The following is a 16,294-nucleotide window of genomic DNA, read 5'->3' as shown; positions in this document are numbered from 1 at the left end:
AGGCCATGGAATCAATAGAGCCAGGGTAAATGGTCTCACATCTCATAAGGTTATTTTCTGCCCTGATATCCAATAAAGTTTTACATAGTTGGGTTTTAACATTTAACTAGATTGAAGATTCCTTTCATTATACTTTCTTTCTTTTGGAATAGGAACGTTATTGGGTATAAGCGAACCAAAATACAACCAAAAAGCAGAAACAAGATATTAATAGAAAGAAAAATTGAAATTAAATATCTATACCCAACTTGGCTTGGCTTTAACCCAACTAATCCAAGAAAGCTACATCCTGACTTAAATGGCACACAAAGTACAGATACCAACATCTATGTACCATGAGCACACTGAGCATTTCCTCTTCAAAAAATAAATATTTTGAAGATCAGATAAAACTCATGTAGATATTGAATGAATACATGTTCAAAGGTGTACAGGATTGTTAACCAAGCCGATTTAAATAAGTAAATTGAATCAAAATGGGTCTCAACACTGCTTGAAGAGGACAGTCAAACCTCTACCTGGAAATGTATTTGACATGCTTATTACTGCCCTGTAATTACTAAAAGAAAGGTTGTGACGACATACAGTTTCCAGTAAAACATATTATTTCTACAATGTTAATTCAAGTGTAAACTGAGGAGAGTTACAGTTCCCTCAAAATCGAGGTAGGGTGGCCACATTGCTGTGATAGATATTCCTAGGCTCTGAGGCCTAGTCAGAATCCATAACCCACCAGGCACCAATGACATCTCAAAGCCTAAGATGTCATAAAGGTAGCTCCTGACCAATGAGGTGCAGAAGCTGCGGGTGCAATGGGCCTGACTGAACATTGTCTTCAGAGAGCCAGTCCTGCTGGTGAACCAGGCAGAGCTTACCGGAGCCCAATCCATCAAACCATCATGTCGGGGAAGAAGAGCCAAGAAAAGTCTTGCAGCGACAACAACCAGATAGAAGATCCTTCTTCTAGGCCTGAGGTACAGGTTCCTGTGAATTATGTGTACCGTATACTGCAGGAGGAGCAATATACCCCCTGCATAGGGTCCACAACTTCAGATTTCCTCCTTGCCATGCTTGATTACCTCACCGACTACATCCTGGAGGTGGTGGGCTCCGAAGCCAACATCAACAACCAGCAAAATATCTCACAAGATAGAGAGAGACAGAGAGACAACGACCGCGAACCCTCTCGAGCCTTCAAGAATGCGCCTTTCTCTCTGTTTGACGAGATGCCTGGACCCAGAAGGAATGGCTAAAGAATGGGGTACACAATCCAAGGGTCGGAAGCCTCACAGACTCAGCTAGAACCATGAAGGCTAATAGCAGAGGAGGCTCCCCTGGTGTCCATGAATACTAATAAAATGTTTAAATGAAAGCTAATTGTTCTTTTTTCAATTTGTTTCTCCTGGATTGGAGGTTATCCACAAGATACTAAAGAAAGAATGGAAGATGGAGGTTATGCTTAGGAGTGCTTGTTTGAATCAAGGGAGCACTTCTCAGGGGTGGGGGGTGGCTTGGGTAATGACCCTGGTGGGAGAAGTTGGGTGGAGGGGAGGGCAGAGCAGGCTCCCTTGTTGGCTCTGAGTACAAAAGAAGCCTCAGAGAAGATCAGAAGTTGGCTGTAACCTCATTGGCAAGTTACATTTTCAGTATGGTAACTTAGAAGAAACTACTGATGAGCAGAAAATTTGCATGGGAGTCTTCTTTCATGGGAGGGAAGGTCTCAGAGGAGAAGGAAATGGGTACCGGTGAAGGGGTACAGGCAGTGGGCATGAGCCACATGAGTGGGCATAAGGGACAGAACATTCAGTTGATGATAGTGTGATGGTGAAGCCAGAAGGAAGCATCCACTTTAGAAGAAGTAAAATGGTTAAACATCTAGTCTTAGGGTATGTTATTCTAGAGAGCCTGTGATTCATAGAAATCTAATCACTTCTGGGTAGAAGATGGCAGAGAATCTAGCTTGCCAACTATTTCTACTGTCTATTGATCTATTTTTTCTCAGACCAATTCAGAATGTTATAATTTATGGGCATACTAGTTATATTTTTAAAATCTGGATGAAGGAATAGAAAAATAGGCCTCTGAATCAATTTCAGGGCACTATTACAGGAGAAAGGCCTTATCTAGAAGCCATAGTAGGTGTGAAGGGCCACTACCCAAGCCACTCCTAATAAGAAGTGCTCCCTTGATTTAAACACCTGCTCCTAATCACAGCTTCCAGCATGGAAAGGTGACTCTGGCAGGCTTTGCCTTTCTCCCCTATTCCCTCTGTCTTACGAAAAACAAAGCAAAGACATGAGGTTACATTCCTTACTGTTTTCAGTTATACTTGACCCATGATTGAATCTCAGATTTGAAGATATAAACTCTAATTTTCTAAACATATATCCCCCTAGGCCTATTGTCTCTGTTAAGACTCACCAATAGGGAATCATATAAGTCCAACTTCCAACTTCCACCTCAACACTAAACAAAATCTGAGAAATGGGAACTATTTGATCACACAGAACTGTTCATCCAGCATGTTTAGTCCATCTTGACAGGGTCAGTATTGAGTTGGGACCCCCCAAGACCAAGTTCTCAACACAAATGAGACTTAGTTCCCTGAAAGGGACATGGGTAAGGGAATAAAAAACACGGAGGAAATAGAGTACAAAGAAGAAGGGGGAAGAGATTAAGGGGGCAAGGGATATTTGCCCCAGAAGTAGGGGAGAGGACAAAGAACTGGCTCTGGATAGAGGAGACAGCCATGGCCCATAGGCAAATGGCAGTTTATAAAGGTAAAAGGGGAAGCCTCACGTTATGATGAGGTATTTGATTTTGATTGGATAGGTTAATTAGGGAAGCCAGAGGGAGATTTCAATTGCTGTACTTCAATACTTTGATAGCTGGACTTTGAGAAAAGACTGCAGCAGGAGGAAGTGGCCAAATAAGAGAATAGACCTTGGTGGCTAATTTTAGGAATGTAACCTCATGTCTTTGCTTTGTTTTTCGTAAGACAGAGGGAATAGGGGAGAAGGGCAAAGCCTGCCAGAGTCACCTTTCCATGCTGGAAGTTGTGATTAGGAGCAGGTGTTTAAATTAAGGGAGCACTTCTTATTGGGAGTAGCTTGGGTAATGACCCTTCAACACCTACTATGGCTTCTCCTAGATAAGGCCTTTCTCCTGTAATAGTGCCCTGAAATTGATTCAGAGGCCTATTTTTCTATAATAAGCCATAGCCATGGGCCAAACCCCATATTTTACACATTGGGCATCTTTGTAACCATTGACCGTGGTCTAAATATATTAATGGATTCCTTGACATTAGCGATTTGCCTACAGGGGACATTTCATCTTCAAACTGTAATTGTCAGTGGCCAACAGTTTACAAAGGGATGTACATAATGTCAAAGGCAATGCTAGAATCCTAGAAGGTGGAATGGAATGCTAAAGTGGGATGAATAGTTTTAGTTGAAAAACAATGTTTTGCTGTATGTACTGTTGAAATAAAATAGAATGATTTTTTTCTGCCAAATGGGGATGTATTCACTAATGTGAGCAGTTTCCTAGCATGGGCTCTTGTAGACTGAAGGAGGACCAGAGGGCCCAGTGGGCACTAATGACATCACAAAATTTGTTGTCACAAAGATCTCTTCTGACCAAGGAGGGGCAGTGATGACACTTGCTGGTTATAAAAGCTGCTGTCTTGGCAGACCCCAGATCAGAAGGGAGACTGAACTGAATAGGAAACATCAATCAGGCACAATGGAAGACAAAAGACAGAAGGATAGCGCTGCTTCTTCTTCAGGAGCAAAGCTGCAGTTCCCTGTTAGCAAAGTAGAACACCTTCTTCAAGAAAGAAACCTTTCCAAAAACCTGAACTCTTCTACGCCTGTTTTGTTTACGGATATGCTCAATTATGTGACATCCAGCATTCTTGAGCTGACTGTCAAGGAGTGCCGCACTAGCTGCAACAAACTCATTGCCCCAGAGCAGAAGTCCAAGTCAATTAATAACATCGATGATCTCTGCCAGCTCTTCAAGGATAGCCAGTATTTGGCTGATGAGACTCCAGGACGCGACGGACGAGACACCAAGATCCAATAAGACAACAGGACTTGATGAGGTACCAAGACCCGATGCCAAGTGATATTTGCATCTCAGAGGCTGGACGTCCATCTTAAAATCTCAGATCAACCTCAATGACTCCCTTGTTGGTGGAGGGGGGGGTTAATCAGACATTTTATTAAAGTGTCTAAACCGTTACCAGTGATTCTGATTCATTTCAGTGGGTCGTTTGGGGATAGAGGTAATCATAGAACACCCAGGAGTGTAGGGTGTGGTATTGGGTTGGGTTGGTTGAAGTGAGGGGGTGGCACAGAAACTATGATTTCTGGTGGCGGGGGAGTTCCTAATGGGGATGGTATGAGCAGTGGCCTTGGTATGAAAAGGCAGCTAAGGAAGAAGACTGAGTGTGTTTCAGCTCTGAAGGGAAAGGCTTCCTCTACAGAAGTGTTACAGCTCTGTTCCTGCTGCTGCAGGGAAGAAGACACTGTTTCCTCAGTAAAAGTGTTCCAATGCTGCTCTGGCTGGGGCAGGAGACTGGTGGAGTGGTGTCTCTAGTGAAAGTTGAACAATTCTGCTCCTTCAGGGAATGGCTTCCCTGGGCAAACTGTTACAACTCTGCTCCTGTATAGTGAGGATTTCCCCAGTAAAGACTGTTCCTGCCAGTGTTAGAGCTCTGATTCAAGAGGTATCCTGGCACAAAGTCACATCACACAACGAACTTCACAAAAGGGGTTTACTGGAAGGGGAAAACCAAGGAGGGAGGCTGTCTCTGCTTGGGCAAGAAACATCAGTTTGCTGAGCAGAAGGGCAAGGTTTATGTAGAGTTTCTTGGAGTGGTAGAGCTTTGCAAGGTGGAGATTTCCACGGTGAGGATTGGTGACATTTCAATGCCTGCACTTGAGTGAGCTCAAGAATTAGTGGTTTTTCCTCTTCAGGGAATTGGTGAGTTTCTAGAGCAAGTTCAGGGATTTGTGGAGTTCTTTTTCTTGGCCCTGATTTTGAGCTTGGGGTCAATTCAGGGTCAGTGTATTCTTTCTTTGGCCCTAGTCATGGGGTCAAGTCTGGGTCAGTGTGTCCTTTTCTTGGCCCTGATCTTGGGGTCAAGTCTGGGTCAATATGTTCTTTCCTTGACTCTGGTACTGGGGTCAGTGTGTTCTTTTTTGGCCCTGGTCTTGGGATCAAATTAGGTTCAGGGTATCCTTTCCTTGGCACTAGTCTTGGCATCAAGTCAGAGTTGGAACTTTTTTTTTTGTCCTGGTAGGCTATGAATGTAGAAGGCCTTGGGATGACTAGTATGGCACTGCTCTCTGGAGAGGGATTAGTGAAAACATGACCTGTGGTGGGGAAGACATCATTCTTGGGTGGGGATGCTTCAGGTCAGCAGGTGATAGCTTTGGTGAAAGGAGGCCACTGAGTATTGGGTGGAACACTTAACCTCAAGGATCAAGAGCATTGACTGAGCACTGAGGGGTAATGGTGAAACTAGAAGAAATATACAAAATAGAAACTATGATCTATGTTTTCCTTTAGAAGAATTTCATTCTCTGCCTCATTTTAAAAGATGGGATTTTGTGTGGAATATGTGCTTTAGTTTTTTTTATGCACAATGGCAAACTAAACAATTATATATAAATGCTATTTGGCCTAAGACATACAATTTAGGGAGGTCTAACTGGAGATGGAACATTGGTTTCTTATAGTCCAGTGGCTGGTAGTGAAAATGCCATGGAATTAGTCATTATACTCAGATAACTTTTCTCAAGTAATGTTCTTTGTGTGAACAGCCTAGTTCTCAGGTCTAGAGTACTCAGTTGTTAAACAGCTATCTGGTTTTGAAAAGCCATTTATTTGCCTTATGCCTGTAGCTTATAGTAGTCTAAAACATAGTCCTCAGGTTATGTCACAGGAAAGCATCAAAGAACTGACCTAATATGACAGAAGTTATAGAAGATGGGTTGGTTAAACATATAGGATGAACAGCTCTGTGTGTTTAAGGTGCCTGGCATCTCTGAGATAGTTTCTTTTCTGGGCATAATTTGGAGTTTGGACTTAATTCAGCCATGACTAGTGAAGCAATTGCAGAGTCAAGGATCAACAGGGATACTCACTTTAAACATTGTATTGAGCTATGCCTATGGGTTTTATTGGAAACATGGGTTTTCACAAGTAAGCATTTTGGGCAATTGTATAGCAAGAAGAATGCAATTTAAGGTCAAATAATCTTGCCATGTTATACAAAATAAAATTATAAAGTCATTAAGAGTGGTTTGTTGATCAAAATATTTGTAAGCATAATGATTTACTTTATTTTCTCATAAGCATTGAGCAAGTCCTGAATATCTGCATTTTAATCATTGGCAAAGATCATTTAGATGTGCTTCTTTATTTGAAAATGTCTAAAAGATACAAGACACAAACTAATACAGGTTATAACCACACATCTAAAATTAGTAACTGAGGACTGGGGATACAGCTCAGTGGTAGGAAGCTTAATATTTTCCATACCCCAATTTGAGCACCAAATGATATATATTATATTGAAATAGCACAGTGTTTTCTGAAACATGTATAATCATTATGTATACTCTATAAATGAAATAATATACAAATATAATCCATGGTAGGTCTTGAGAACATATTTCCAAATTAAAATTTTAATCATTTATTTATTTTTGAGGTAGAAATGGTACCAAACTATCTTTAATCCAGAACTGAGAAGTCAGAGGCAGGTAGATCTGTGTGTTTAAGGTCAGCCTGATCTACATAGTAAGTTTCAGACAAATCACTATGCTATAGTAAAAACCTCCCTTTATGGAGAAAAAAAAGTCTCTCATCTGTGTTGATATGTTGACTGGTGTTATCATTATGTGGGTCTTGTTTAAACAACCATATTATTGAAACTTCATAGATGCTATGTGTAGAAGAGCAGCAGGGGTGTGGGTTCTCTGGCTCTTACAATCTTCTTCAACCTTCTTCTGAGATGTTCCTTGAGATTTAGATGTAGAGATCCCATTTGGGGCTGGGGATTCCAGGGTCAACGATTCTCTGCATTTTGACCATGTGACTTTCTATCTTGGTCTTTGTCTTCTGCTGAGGGGAGAACTACACTTGATTGTGGATATAGGAGTAAGTGTTTAGAATACAGTTAAAGGCTGAGTGATTTACTACTGGGGAGAACCTCTTGACTGAATTTTCAAAATGTAATTCCTGAGTACTAGTATATCAGATAAATCTTTTTGCAACACGTTGCTTGTCACAAAAATGACAGAATAAATATTTATAACTTTCCAAAGGTTTGGGGGGGCAAGAAAATCTTAACTATAAAATATATTTCAAAGTATTATTTGAAGTATCTAAATTTAAGATGGCTTGAGGAAAGATACAAATAGAATGGCCAGGATATTGGAACACTTGCAATAAGCTCATGGGAACTTGAAAAGGTAAGTGACTGTAGCTTGCCTCTTTATAACTCAAAGTGGTGAGACAAGAAATAGTTAAACACTACATACTGTTTTTTTATTCTTTGTTAATATTTATTTTTAGTTGTTTGTAATAATATGTTGCTATGTAGCCCTAGCTAGTCTTATATTTACTAGGTTTTCCAGGATGTCATTAGACTTGGGACAGTTATCTGTCGCTCAACCACCAATGCTGTGATTATATGCCTAGACCATTCCTTTTAGTTTAAAGAGAACAATTCAGGGTATGATAATGTGAGAATAATTTACTGGAAATTAATTGGTTCACATACATAGTATTTGCTGGACAGCTGTGGTTAACTGCCCAGGCTCTGAATAAGATAGAGCCTATCAACATTCTACCATGCAAGTCAGAGGAGTCATTGGCAGTTAACAGTTGATGGTCATGGGAGGTGAGGGGGGGGGTGTCCTTTTCTTCAGAAGTGATTGGCAGTTAACAGTTACTTAGTGAGGTGTTTTTTCCCTCAGCACTATAATGACTGGTTAAGTCACCTGTGCTTCAGTAAATAACTCTTCAAGAAATCTTAAGTAAATGTAATTAATTAAATGTCAAATAAAAGACATAAAAATAGGACTAGATAGGAAGATGAAGAAATTCATTAGAAGGAGAAAGAGAATAAGCAGGCAATGGGAGTTGAGTATGATAAAATTTATAAATATCAATTTGTTGGGAGTATATTACTAAAAAGAAAAGAAGGCAAGTATGTACATTCTGTTATTTAGCAGAATATGCATATAGCAGTGCATGCTTTTTAAATGAAGGTTTTGATAATATGTTTACCAACAAAGAAAATGGGCATATCTAAAGAGTGATTTTATTTTTGCTTTATATTCTTTTTTTAAAAAAAACATTTTTATTAGGTATTTTCTTCATTTATATTTCAAATGCTATCCCAAAAGCACCTCCCCCCCTTTTAGCATGTTTTTTATCAAGCCAGACTCAACTCAAGTTGTAACAAAACTTGATCTGTTTTATAGAGTGTACTGGCTAGTTTTGTATCAACTTGACACAGGCTGGAGTTATCAGAGAAAGGAACTTCAGTTGGGGAAATGCCTCCACGAGATCCAGCTAGCTGCAAGGCATTTTCTCAATTAGTGGTCAAGGGGGGAGGTTCCATTGTGGGTGGTGCCATCTCTGGGCTGGTAGTCTTGGGTTCTATAAGAAAGCAAGCTGAGCAAGCCAGTGGAAGCAAGCCAGTAAAGAACATCCCTCCATGGCCTCTGCATCAGCTCCTGCTTCCTGACCTGTTTGAGTTCCAGTCCTGACATCCTTGGTGATGAACAGCAGTATGGAAGTGTAAGCCAAATAAACCCTTTCCTCCCCAACTTGCTTTTTGGTCATGATGTTTGTGCAGTAATAGAAACCCTGACTAAGATACAGAGCAAATCTAACTCACTGAGGTTAGTATCTAGTATAAAAATGTGATTCTGAAGTCTTTACAACCCCTTCTGAAAATCTTCTTATGCATTAATTAATAAACTCTTGAGTTAGCCTTGAAAATTCATAAAACAAATTTGTTTCCTCTTTCAGATTATGTTTTTGTAATCTTTTCAAAGTTTTCTGTACCAATTCAGTTTTGTTTTATGTGACTTTCTTGTTCTAATATAAAAAGCCATTTGCCTTCCAGAACCATCCTTTCTGCACAAGGACTGGCTGTGCAGGCCTGCTATCTCAGAAACAGATTTGTTATTTAAATTTGTTATCTCAAATGTGAGGAGCAAAAGGCCCATAATCTACAAACTCCATACTCAGGAAACCTAGCAATGTAATTGGTTCTTGGCAGGGGGAGGGATGAGGGAAAGGGCGTAAGTCCCAATCCTGAATCTCTAAGCCCCAAATTTAGGAATATTGATGGCCAAGGGCAGGAAAAAAGTGAATGTCTTATCTCAGAAAGAATTAAGTTTTCAGTCTCTCCACCTTTTCATTCTTTTGAACCTCTCAGTGAGTTAGACAATGTCACCAACATCAGTTAGGGTGCTCTTGACTCAGCCTACAGATCCAAATGCTAATCTCTCCTGGAAGCAACCCCTCCAAACATTCAGGATTAATATTTTGACAACTGCCAGATGATCCCTTAGGCCACTGAAATTGACAAGTCAAATCAATCCTTCCAAAACAATATATGAACCAAGTCTTGTTTGCTAAAGGTTAGTGAAACTTTATATGATTTCAGTTCTTAAAGTGATTGTGATAGGTAACTCAGGGAAGAATTCCTTTCAACTTAGAGATTTTAGTATTATTATCCTTCAGAAGTAGGAAAAATGACATGCTCATGGAAAGGGAAAGCACTTCTGAATTACAGACACAGAAGAAAATGTAGCACCCTCTGGTGGTTTGAATAGAATTAGTCTCATTGGAAGTGGCACTGGTAGGAGGTGTGGCCTTGTTGAAATAGGTGTGGCTTTGCTGTAGAAAGTATGTTACTGAGGGTAGTCTTTGAGGTCTCAAGTGCTCAAGCCAGGCTTAGTGGACCTCAGCCTTTTTCTACTGCCTGTGGTACAAGATATAGAACTCTCAGCTCCTTTCCAGCCAAATGTCTGATTGCATTCTCCCATGTTTCCTGTCATAATTATAATGGACTAAACCTGTGAACAAGTCCCAATTAGATATTTTCCTTTACAAGAGTTGCCATGGCCATGATATCTCTTCACAGAAATCGAAACCCTAATTAGGGCACACCCATGACTTCAATTCTGCAGTTTCACTCACAGTCAAGAATAATCACAGAAAAATTAAATATTATTCTAGATACTTAAAGCAAAACAAAGCAAAAAGTACTACATTCTCTGAAGGACTGTGAGTTTTAACTTATTTGATCTCAAAACCACATATAAACAAAAATATGAGAAGCCAAGAGTATCTATTCCCTCTCTCATAACAGGGAATAGGTCTACACTTCATCAAGCACTAGTCAGATTTGACTCTGCTTAGCTTCTAAGACAAAAACTAATAAGGTTCTTTCAGGGTCATAGGGTTGTAGATGGATAAGGTTTCACTTATCAGAAATCCATTTCTGGTGTTCTTAAAATCATCAGAGACCAAAACCAAAATTTTCATCTCATCCTACCAATATTTTAGAATAATCAATAATAGTCCCTACATATCAGAAATCAAGGAAACACCAAGGTATTATCTCAGATAATCGACACTAGGACATTAAAGTTGCAACGTTCTGTGAGTGACTCCTTAACTCCTTCTCAGTAAGAAAACTCTGTATTTAAGCTTAAGCCATGGAATTTGTTTTGCCCTGAAAGATGAATGTACTGAGAGTTTGATTTAACCTATTAAAATTATAAACAGGTAACTTTAAAAACAATGTCAAAGCATGACGCTCATACAGATATGAAATGAACATGCTTTTTAAAATGTATTTTTCAGACAACGTCTTAGTTACTTTTCTATTGCAGTGACAAAAAACAAAACAAACAAACAACAAACAACGCATGGCTAAGGCAGCTTACAAAAGGAAACATTTCATTGGGCTTCTGGTTTCAAATGGTTAGAGTCCATGGTGGTAGAGCAAAGATGTGGTAGCAGGAACAGGTAAGAGCTCACATCTTGATCTGCAAGTAGGAGAGGGGGGAGGGGGAAGGGAGGGGGAGAGGGGGAGAGGGGGAAAGGGAGAGGGGGAGAAGGAGAGAGGGGGAAAGGGAGAGGGGAGAAGGAGAGAGAGAGGGAAAGAGAGGGGGGGAGAGGGAGAGAGAGCACTAATCTTCCAAAGGGTCAATGCCTGCTCTCAGTGTCACACCTCCTTTAATATGGTCATACCTCCTAATCCTTTCCAAGCAATTCCACCAACTGGGAACCACGTATTCCAACATACAGGCCTATGGGGACATCTTTCAAATCACCACAAACAGGATCTAATTATACTGCTTAGGCAGATCTGAAACTCATGCTCCTCCTGCCTAAACCTCAAAGTATTAAAATTATAGGTGTGTGGTACACACCAAGCAACGTATATTGAAATGTTTCTTTTTTTTTTAACTCACAAGGCAACTAGAAGTTATAAATAATACTTTAAATGAGAATCAAAAGAACAGACACAAGAATACTCATCAGTAATGTTAAACGTTGCCCAAAGATAAGAATAAATAGACATAGGTGAAGCTTCTAACCCAAAGAGTTGCACCATGGGCCGAAAAATAGAGCTTTAAGACATAATAGTATGATATTGAGGTCTTGACACCGAATAGCAATTTCTAATTGGATAATAGAATCTCTTGAGAGCATGGAGTCTACTTTCTCTCTCTCTGTCTCTGTCTCTCTCTCTGTCTCTCTCTCTCTCTCTCTCTCTCTCTCTTGAAATTGACAAATAGCAACTCTCTTAATATATTAGCTATTCTAATTTTTATTTTATATACATATATATATATATGCATATATGTGTGTGTGTGTGCCAGCATTAAAGCTCTCAGCCTGATATCTGAGACTTTTGACCCTCAAGTCTTGTCTGGAACATGCAATTTTCCTTTAGGCTCCTAACAGCCTCTTACCTTTCTTTAGCCTTGGCTCTTTGTCCTCTCTCCTTTCTCTCTCTCCTTTTACCACCATTCTTCCTGCTCTGCACACTGACAAAAGTTCAGTAGCTTCTTCAACTGTCAGTTGCTTTTACTGCCTGCTGACTAACTGCTCAGGTCTTGGTATCTCTTCAGTAATACTTTTACTATGCCTGCTTCTCTCTTCTGTTTCTGCTCCTCTGTTTCTTTGTCACCAGCACAGCTCAAGGTAGTGGAACTCAGCAAGAAAAAAAAATAGTTTGATATCAGATTAACTGAATAGACAGTTAACAAAACAAGAAAAACAAATAGACAATACATATTTGAGAACTAACTTATAACCTCAGGTACCAGGGAAATGGAAATTAACTGAGATTTCAGCTCAACACAGTTAGAATGCCTACCATTAAGGACACACACGACGTTTGAGGAGAGGAGATGGTACTGGATACCAGTATGCTAAGTAAAATATGCCAGACTCAAACCCCTAAGTACTGTGTTATCATTCCATTCCTGATCCTGTGACAGATACCTCAACACAAAGCAGCTTAGATGATGAACATGTTTATTTAGCTTCTAATTCCAGGTTCTAGTTCTTTATTGCAGGGAACTCGTGCCACAGACTTAAAGCATCACACATCCACAGTCAAAAGGCAGAGAGAAAATGAACATATGAATACTTATTTGCTTACTCTTGGATAGTTTACCTTACTCAAATACAACTGGCAACCCACCTCATAGAATAGTGCCACTCACAGTGGGCTGGGTCAATTAATAATCAGGACAACTGAACAAACTGATTTAGCTAATTTTTTTATTATAGTTCTTCCCAGGTATCTTTCGTTTATGTCAAATTGGCAGTTAAAACTGACACAACCTACCCCTTATTAACTTGACATAGCACATGCTATGTTAAGCCATAACTTTATACCATTAGTACCTAAAATTTGATGCTACTTAATATTGTAAAATGTTGTCTAAAATTAAAGTTCCCATAGTTTTTTAAATCCCAAAACTTTAAAATGTCCAAACTTTTCACAAAAGTCTCAAGTGACTTTAGAACTCCAAAGTCACTAATATACCAAAACAATCTTATTATAAAAGGGAGGGGATGGGGTATACAACAGTTAAAATTAAGCAAATTCAAAATCTATGAGTATGAATCAAACCCTTTCTAGCTCACTGTTTGGTATCTGAGTATCTTGTAATGTCACCCCTCTCACTCTAGTGCTAATAGTACATACAGCTTGACTTATAGGCCAGCTCTTCTGCACAACTTCAGCTCTTCTTGTGGACATCCCGCAGTTCTGGCATCTACAGTATCCTGGTATCTCCACTTTAATGGAGGCATCACCTTTACTCTCTTGGGGCCTTTCTGCAGGAACTCTGCCTTGCCTCAGCTGCTGCCCATAATCTCCATAATCTTTTAGTGTTCATTCCTACAAAATGAGTAATATGTCAAGTCAGCCTTGACATGTAGACTAGTTTCTGATACCATAGCTATATCAGCTTCTGCGTGCTGATCCCGAGGAACCAGTTTCTTGCTGTCCCAGTGAAGTAAGTATAAGAGGCTTCACTTCAGTGGTGCTGCTTTCCTTGAGAAGTACATCTGTGTTTTCACCCTCAGCAAGGTCAGCACACACCCAGATTCTTAGACATTAATACCCCCTAGACAAGTTGGCAAACAAAGTCCTTATTCTCTCTGAAACATGATATAAGCCTTTTCTTTTCAGCATTTTTTTATTTTCCAAGCTCTAAGAAGAATTACCTATTGAATGCTGGGTACTCAATGGGTTTTCTAAATCAAAGTTTCAACTGCTTTCACATTCCTTATACAAAAACACTCTAAAGCATAAAGCCACATTGTCTGGTCTATGACTGAACCATCTACTAGCTCACTATCAATTTCTGTTCTAATTTTATTTCTGTTGCTGTGATAAAATACCCTGACAAAACCCATAAAGACTAATAGGTTTTATTTTTGTTATAATTCTGGATTTACACTGAATACAAGTCAGGGAGAAAGTCAAGCAGTGAAAAAGGACAGACAAGCAAAGGCACCTGTATTGCTGTCTAATTTGAAGTCTAACCTACCTTTTCCCTCCCTTATATAGCCTCACAACCATTGACTAGAGAACAGTGCTGCCCTCAGTGACCAGAGACTTTCTCATCAATTAAAAATCAAGGTGTTCCTTTATAAACATGACTATAGGCCAGTCTGAACTAGACAGTTCCTCAGATGATTCCAAGTGTTGACAAACTGAACCAAAACATACTAGAAAGAACAACAAAAAGGATTTATGTTTGTCAGTGGCAGTTCATACTTAGAATCCCAGCCGTTGAGAGGGTAATGTAGGAAGATCGGCATGAGTTCAAGATCAGCCTGGACCTCATAGTTAGTACTAGGCCTGTCTGGGCAACAGTGTGAGACTATCTCAACATACCAAACAAAATATGTGTGTGTCAAACTTTTTCTTACATGTGTAATCAAAATTTATGAAAGTAGAAAGGAAAGTTCATGGGGGAAGTCTAAGAGAAAAGAGGTCTAAAGCAAGGTAGGAGAAAGAAGGGAAGAAAATAACAATATAGAGAAATGGGGTGGGTGGTGGGGCAACAATGGGATAATAAGAAATGTGATACAAACTGTTTACAGCAGTCCTGGCCGAGGCTATGTCTGCAAGAGCCCTGACAATGAACTGCAACTGTCCTGGAGTTCCCTATCCCTGTCCTGGTGTTCCTGGACACTCCTATCTGTGGAGTGCTCTAGCTACCTGTGGTCACCCAAAGGAAGTGCTGCTGTTCATTTGACGGAGTCCCTTTTTTCAGGTCAGCCAGGGGAGCAAGAAGGAGTCCAGTTAGACATTCTGCTATTCCAAGTCTCAATTTGCCCTGTTTTCTGCCATTGTTCAGTTACAGGAACATGAATGTCAAAAACAAGTGTTTACAGTGTAAGCTTGAAGAACTCACAATGGATGCTAGGACTGATTTTAACAGTGTTAGAACAGTGCTTACCATATGTCCAGCATTGCAGTGCTGGTTCAAAGAAAATTTCACTCAGTATTCAGTGTAGTGTCATGGTTAAGTAATGGACTCTGATGCTTAGTCCTATGATTTTTCTAATTGGGTAGCTGAGAAAATTACTTTTTTGTTCTTTTGGAATATGTATGTAATAATATTACCATATGTTGAATAATTTGGAGAAAAAAGTATGAGATGATACATATGAAGCACTTTCCACTGTGCCTCCTGACACACTTATTACTGCTTCCTGCCCCAGGATCTGATTGCATAGTGTTTTTCACTGGGAGAAAAGAATATCAAAAGAATGAACTACCTTCAAAACATTGGTGTAAAAAGGGTGTCATGTCAAGGTCTTCTGAAATCTGTTTACTGGATGAAACTGAGTACCTTTCCTCCCCTTCTCCTTGCTCAGATCTGTAGACACTGCCTGCTTCTACCACAGATAAACATTACAGTGTGTTACTGGGTGTGTTTAATGTGTAAATATATTGTGGGAACAAGGGAGGCTGGTTTTTCAAGTTCCTGCTCTTAGCACTTCCTGAGGGTCAAGTAGTCCAGTACAGTTTGTGTGTCTGTAAGAAAAGTGAGCCTACAAAAGTGTTCTAGCCTTACGGAGGTAAGATTGATGTCCCTGGGGCTCTCTACTGTGGTATTTACTTTGTTGATTTTTGTATTCTGTGATACAAAAGATTTGAGGTGGGCAGATGTTTCCTGGTTAGGAAAAAAAATGATTCTTTCTACCACTTGATACTGGAACTCATCATAAAGTGGGAAAAAAATTATGGAGTATGGGGAATTTGCCTGTTAGATTGCTTGATGGCCTAATTTGATAGATTGGGATGGAAGGTATAAGTATTTTCTTAATTTATTATCCAAAGTGCAATCTTATGGTAAAACCACCGAAAAGCCAAGTAGGAATCCTAAGACAAAAATAAATCAAGTTGATAGCAAAAGTACTGGTCATTTTATCATAGAATTCTCATGACTTAGATGGAGGGTCCTTTTGCCCTAAATTTATTTCATGTACTTGAAAGATATTGTAAATAACATCATTAAATTATATTTACATTCATCCTCATTCTTTTGTTATATCATGTATAGTTTCTTGTTTGTTTGTTTGTCTGTCTGTTTGACACAGGGTCTCTCACTTGTAGCCCTATCTAGAAATCACTACATAACACAGCCTGGTTTCAAAGCCATGGGGACTCTCTTTAATATCATGTTATAAACAGGACTGTTACTTT

General features: G+C 39.6%; 2 protein-coding genes and 1 pseudogene across 2 annotated transcripts in view; all 3 read left to right on the top strand.

Annotated features, from left to right (window-relative positions):
• The window catches only part of Sytl5 (synaptotagmin like 5), a 259,986-nt gene that overhangs the window by 124,113 nt on the left and 119,579 nt on the right, over positions 1 to 16,294 (top strand). The window lies entirely within an intron of this gene.
• On the top strand, positions 831 to 1,351 carry H2ap (H2A.P histone). The gene has a single exon (XM_021153985.2). The coding sequence runs from the start codon at positions 900 to 902 to the stop codon at positions 1,251 to 1,253; it is 354 nt and encodes a 117-aa protein (XP_021009644.1). The 5' UTR covers positions 831 to 899; the 3' UTR covers positions 1,254 to 1,351.
• LOC110287434 (histone H2A-Bbd type 1-like) lies at positions 3,721 to 4,234 on the top strand (annotated as a pseudogene).

The sequence above is a fragment of the Mus caroli genome, unplaced genomic scaffold (assembly GCF_978045245.1).
Source record: "Mus caroli unplaced genomic scaffold, Mus_caroli_1 scaffold_5, whole genome shotgun sequence".
NCBI classification, from domain to species: domain Eukaryota; kingdom Metazoa; phylum Chordata; class Mammalia; order Rodentia; family Muridae; genus Mus; species Mus caroli.
The sequence above is the reverse complement of the archived record's forward strand: the minus strand, read 5'-3'. Positions and strand labels throughout refer to the sequence as shown.

Coding starts and splice junctions, on each gene's coding strand:
- H2ap (XM_021153985.2), top strand. CDS start 900: ATGTCGGGGAAGAAGAGCCAAGAAAAGTCTTGCAGCGACAACAACCAG.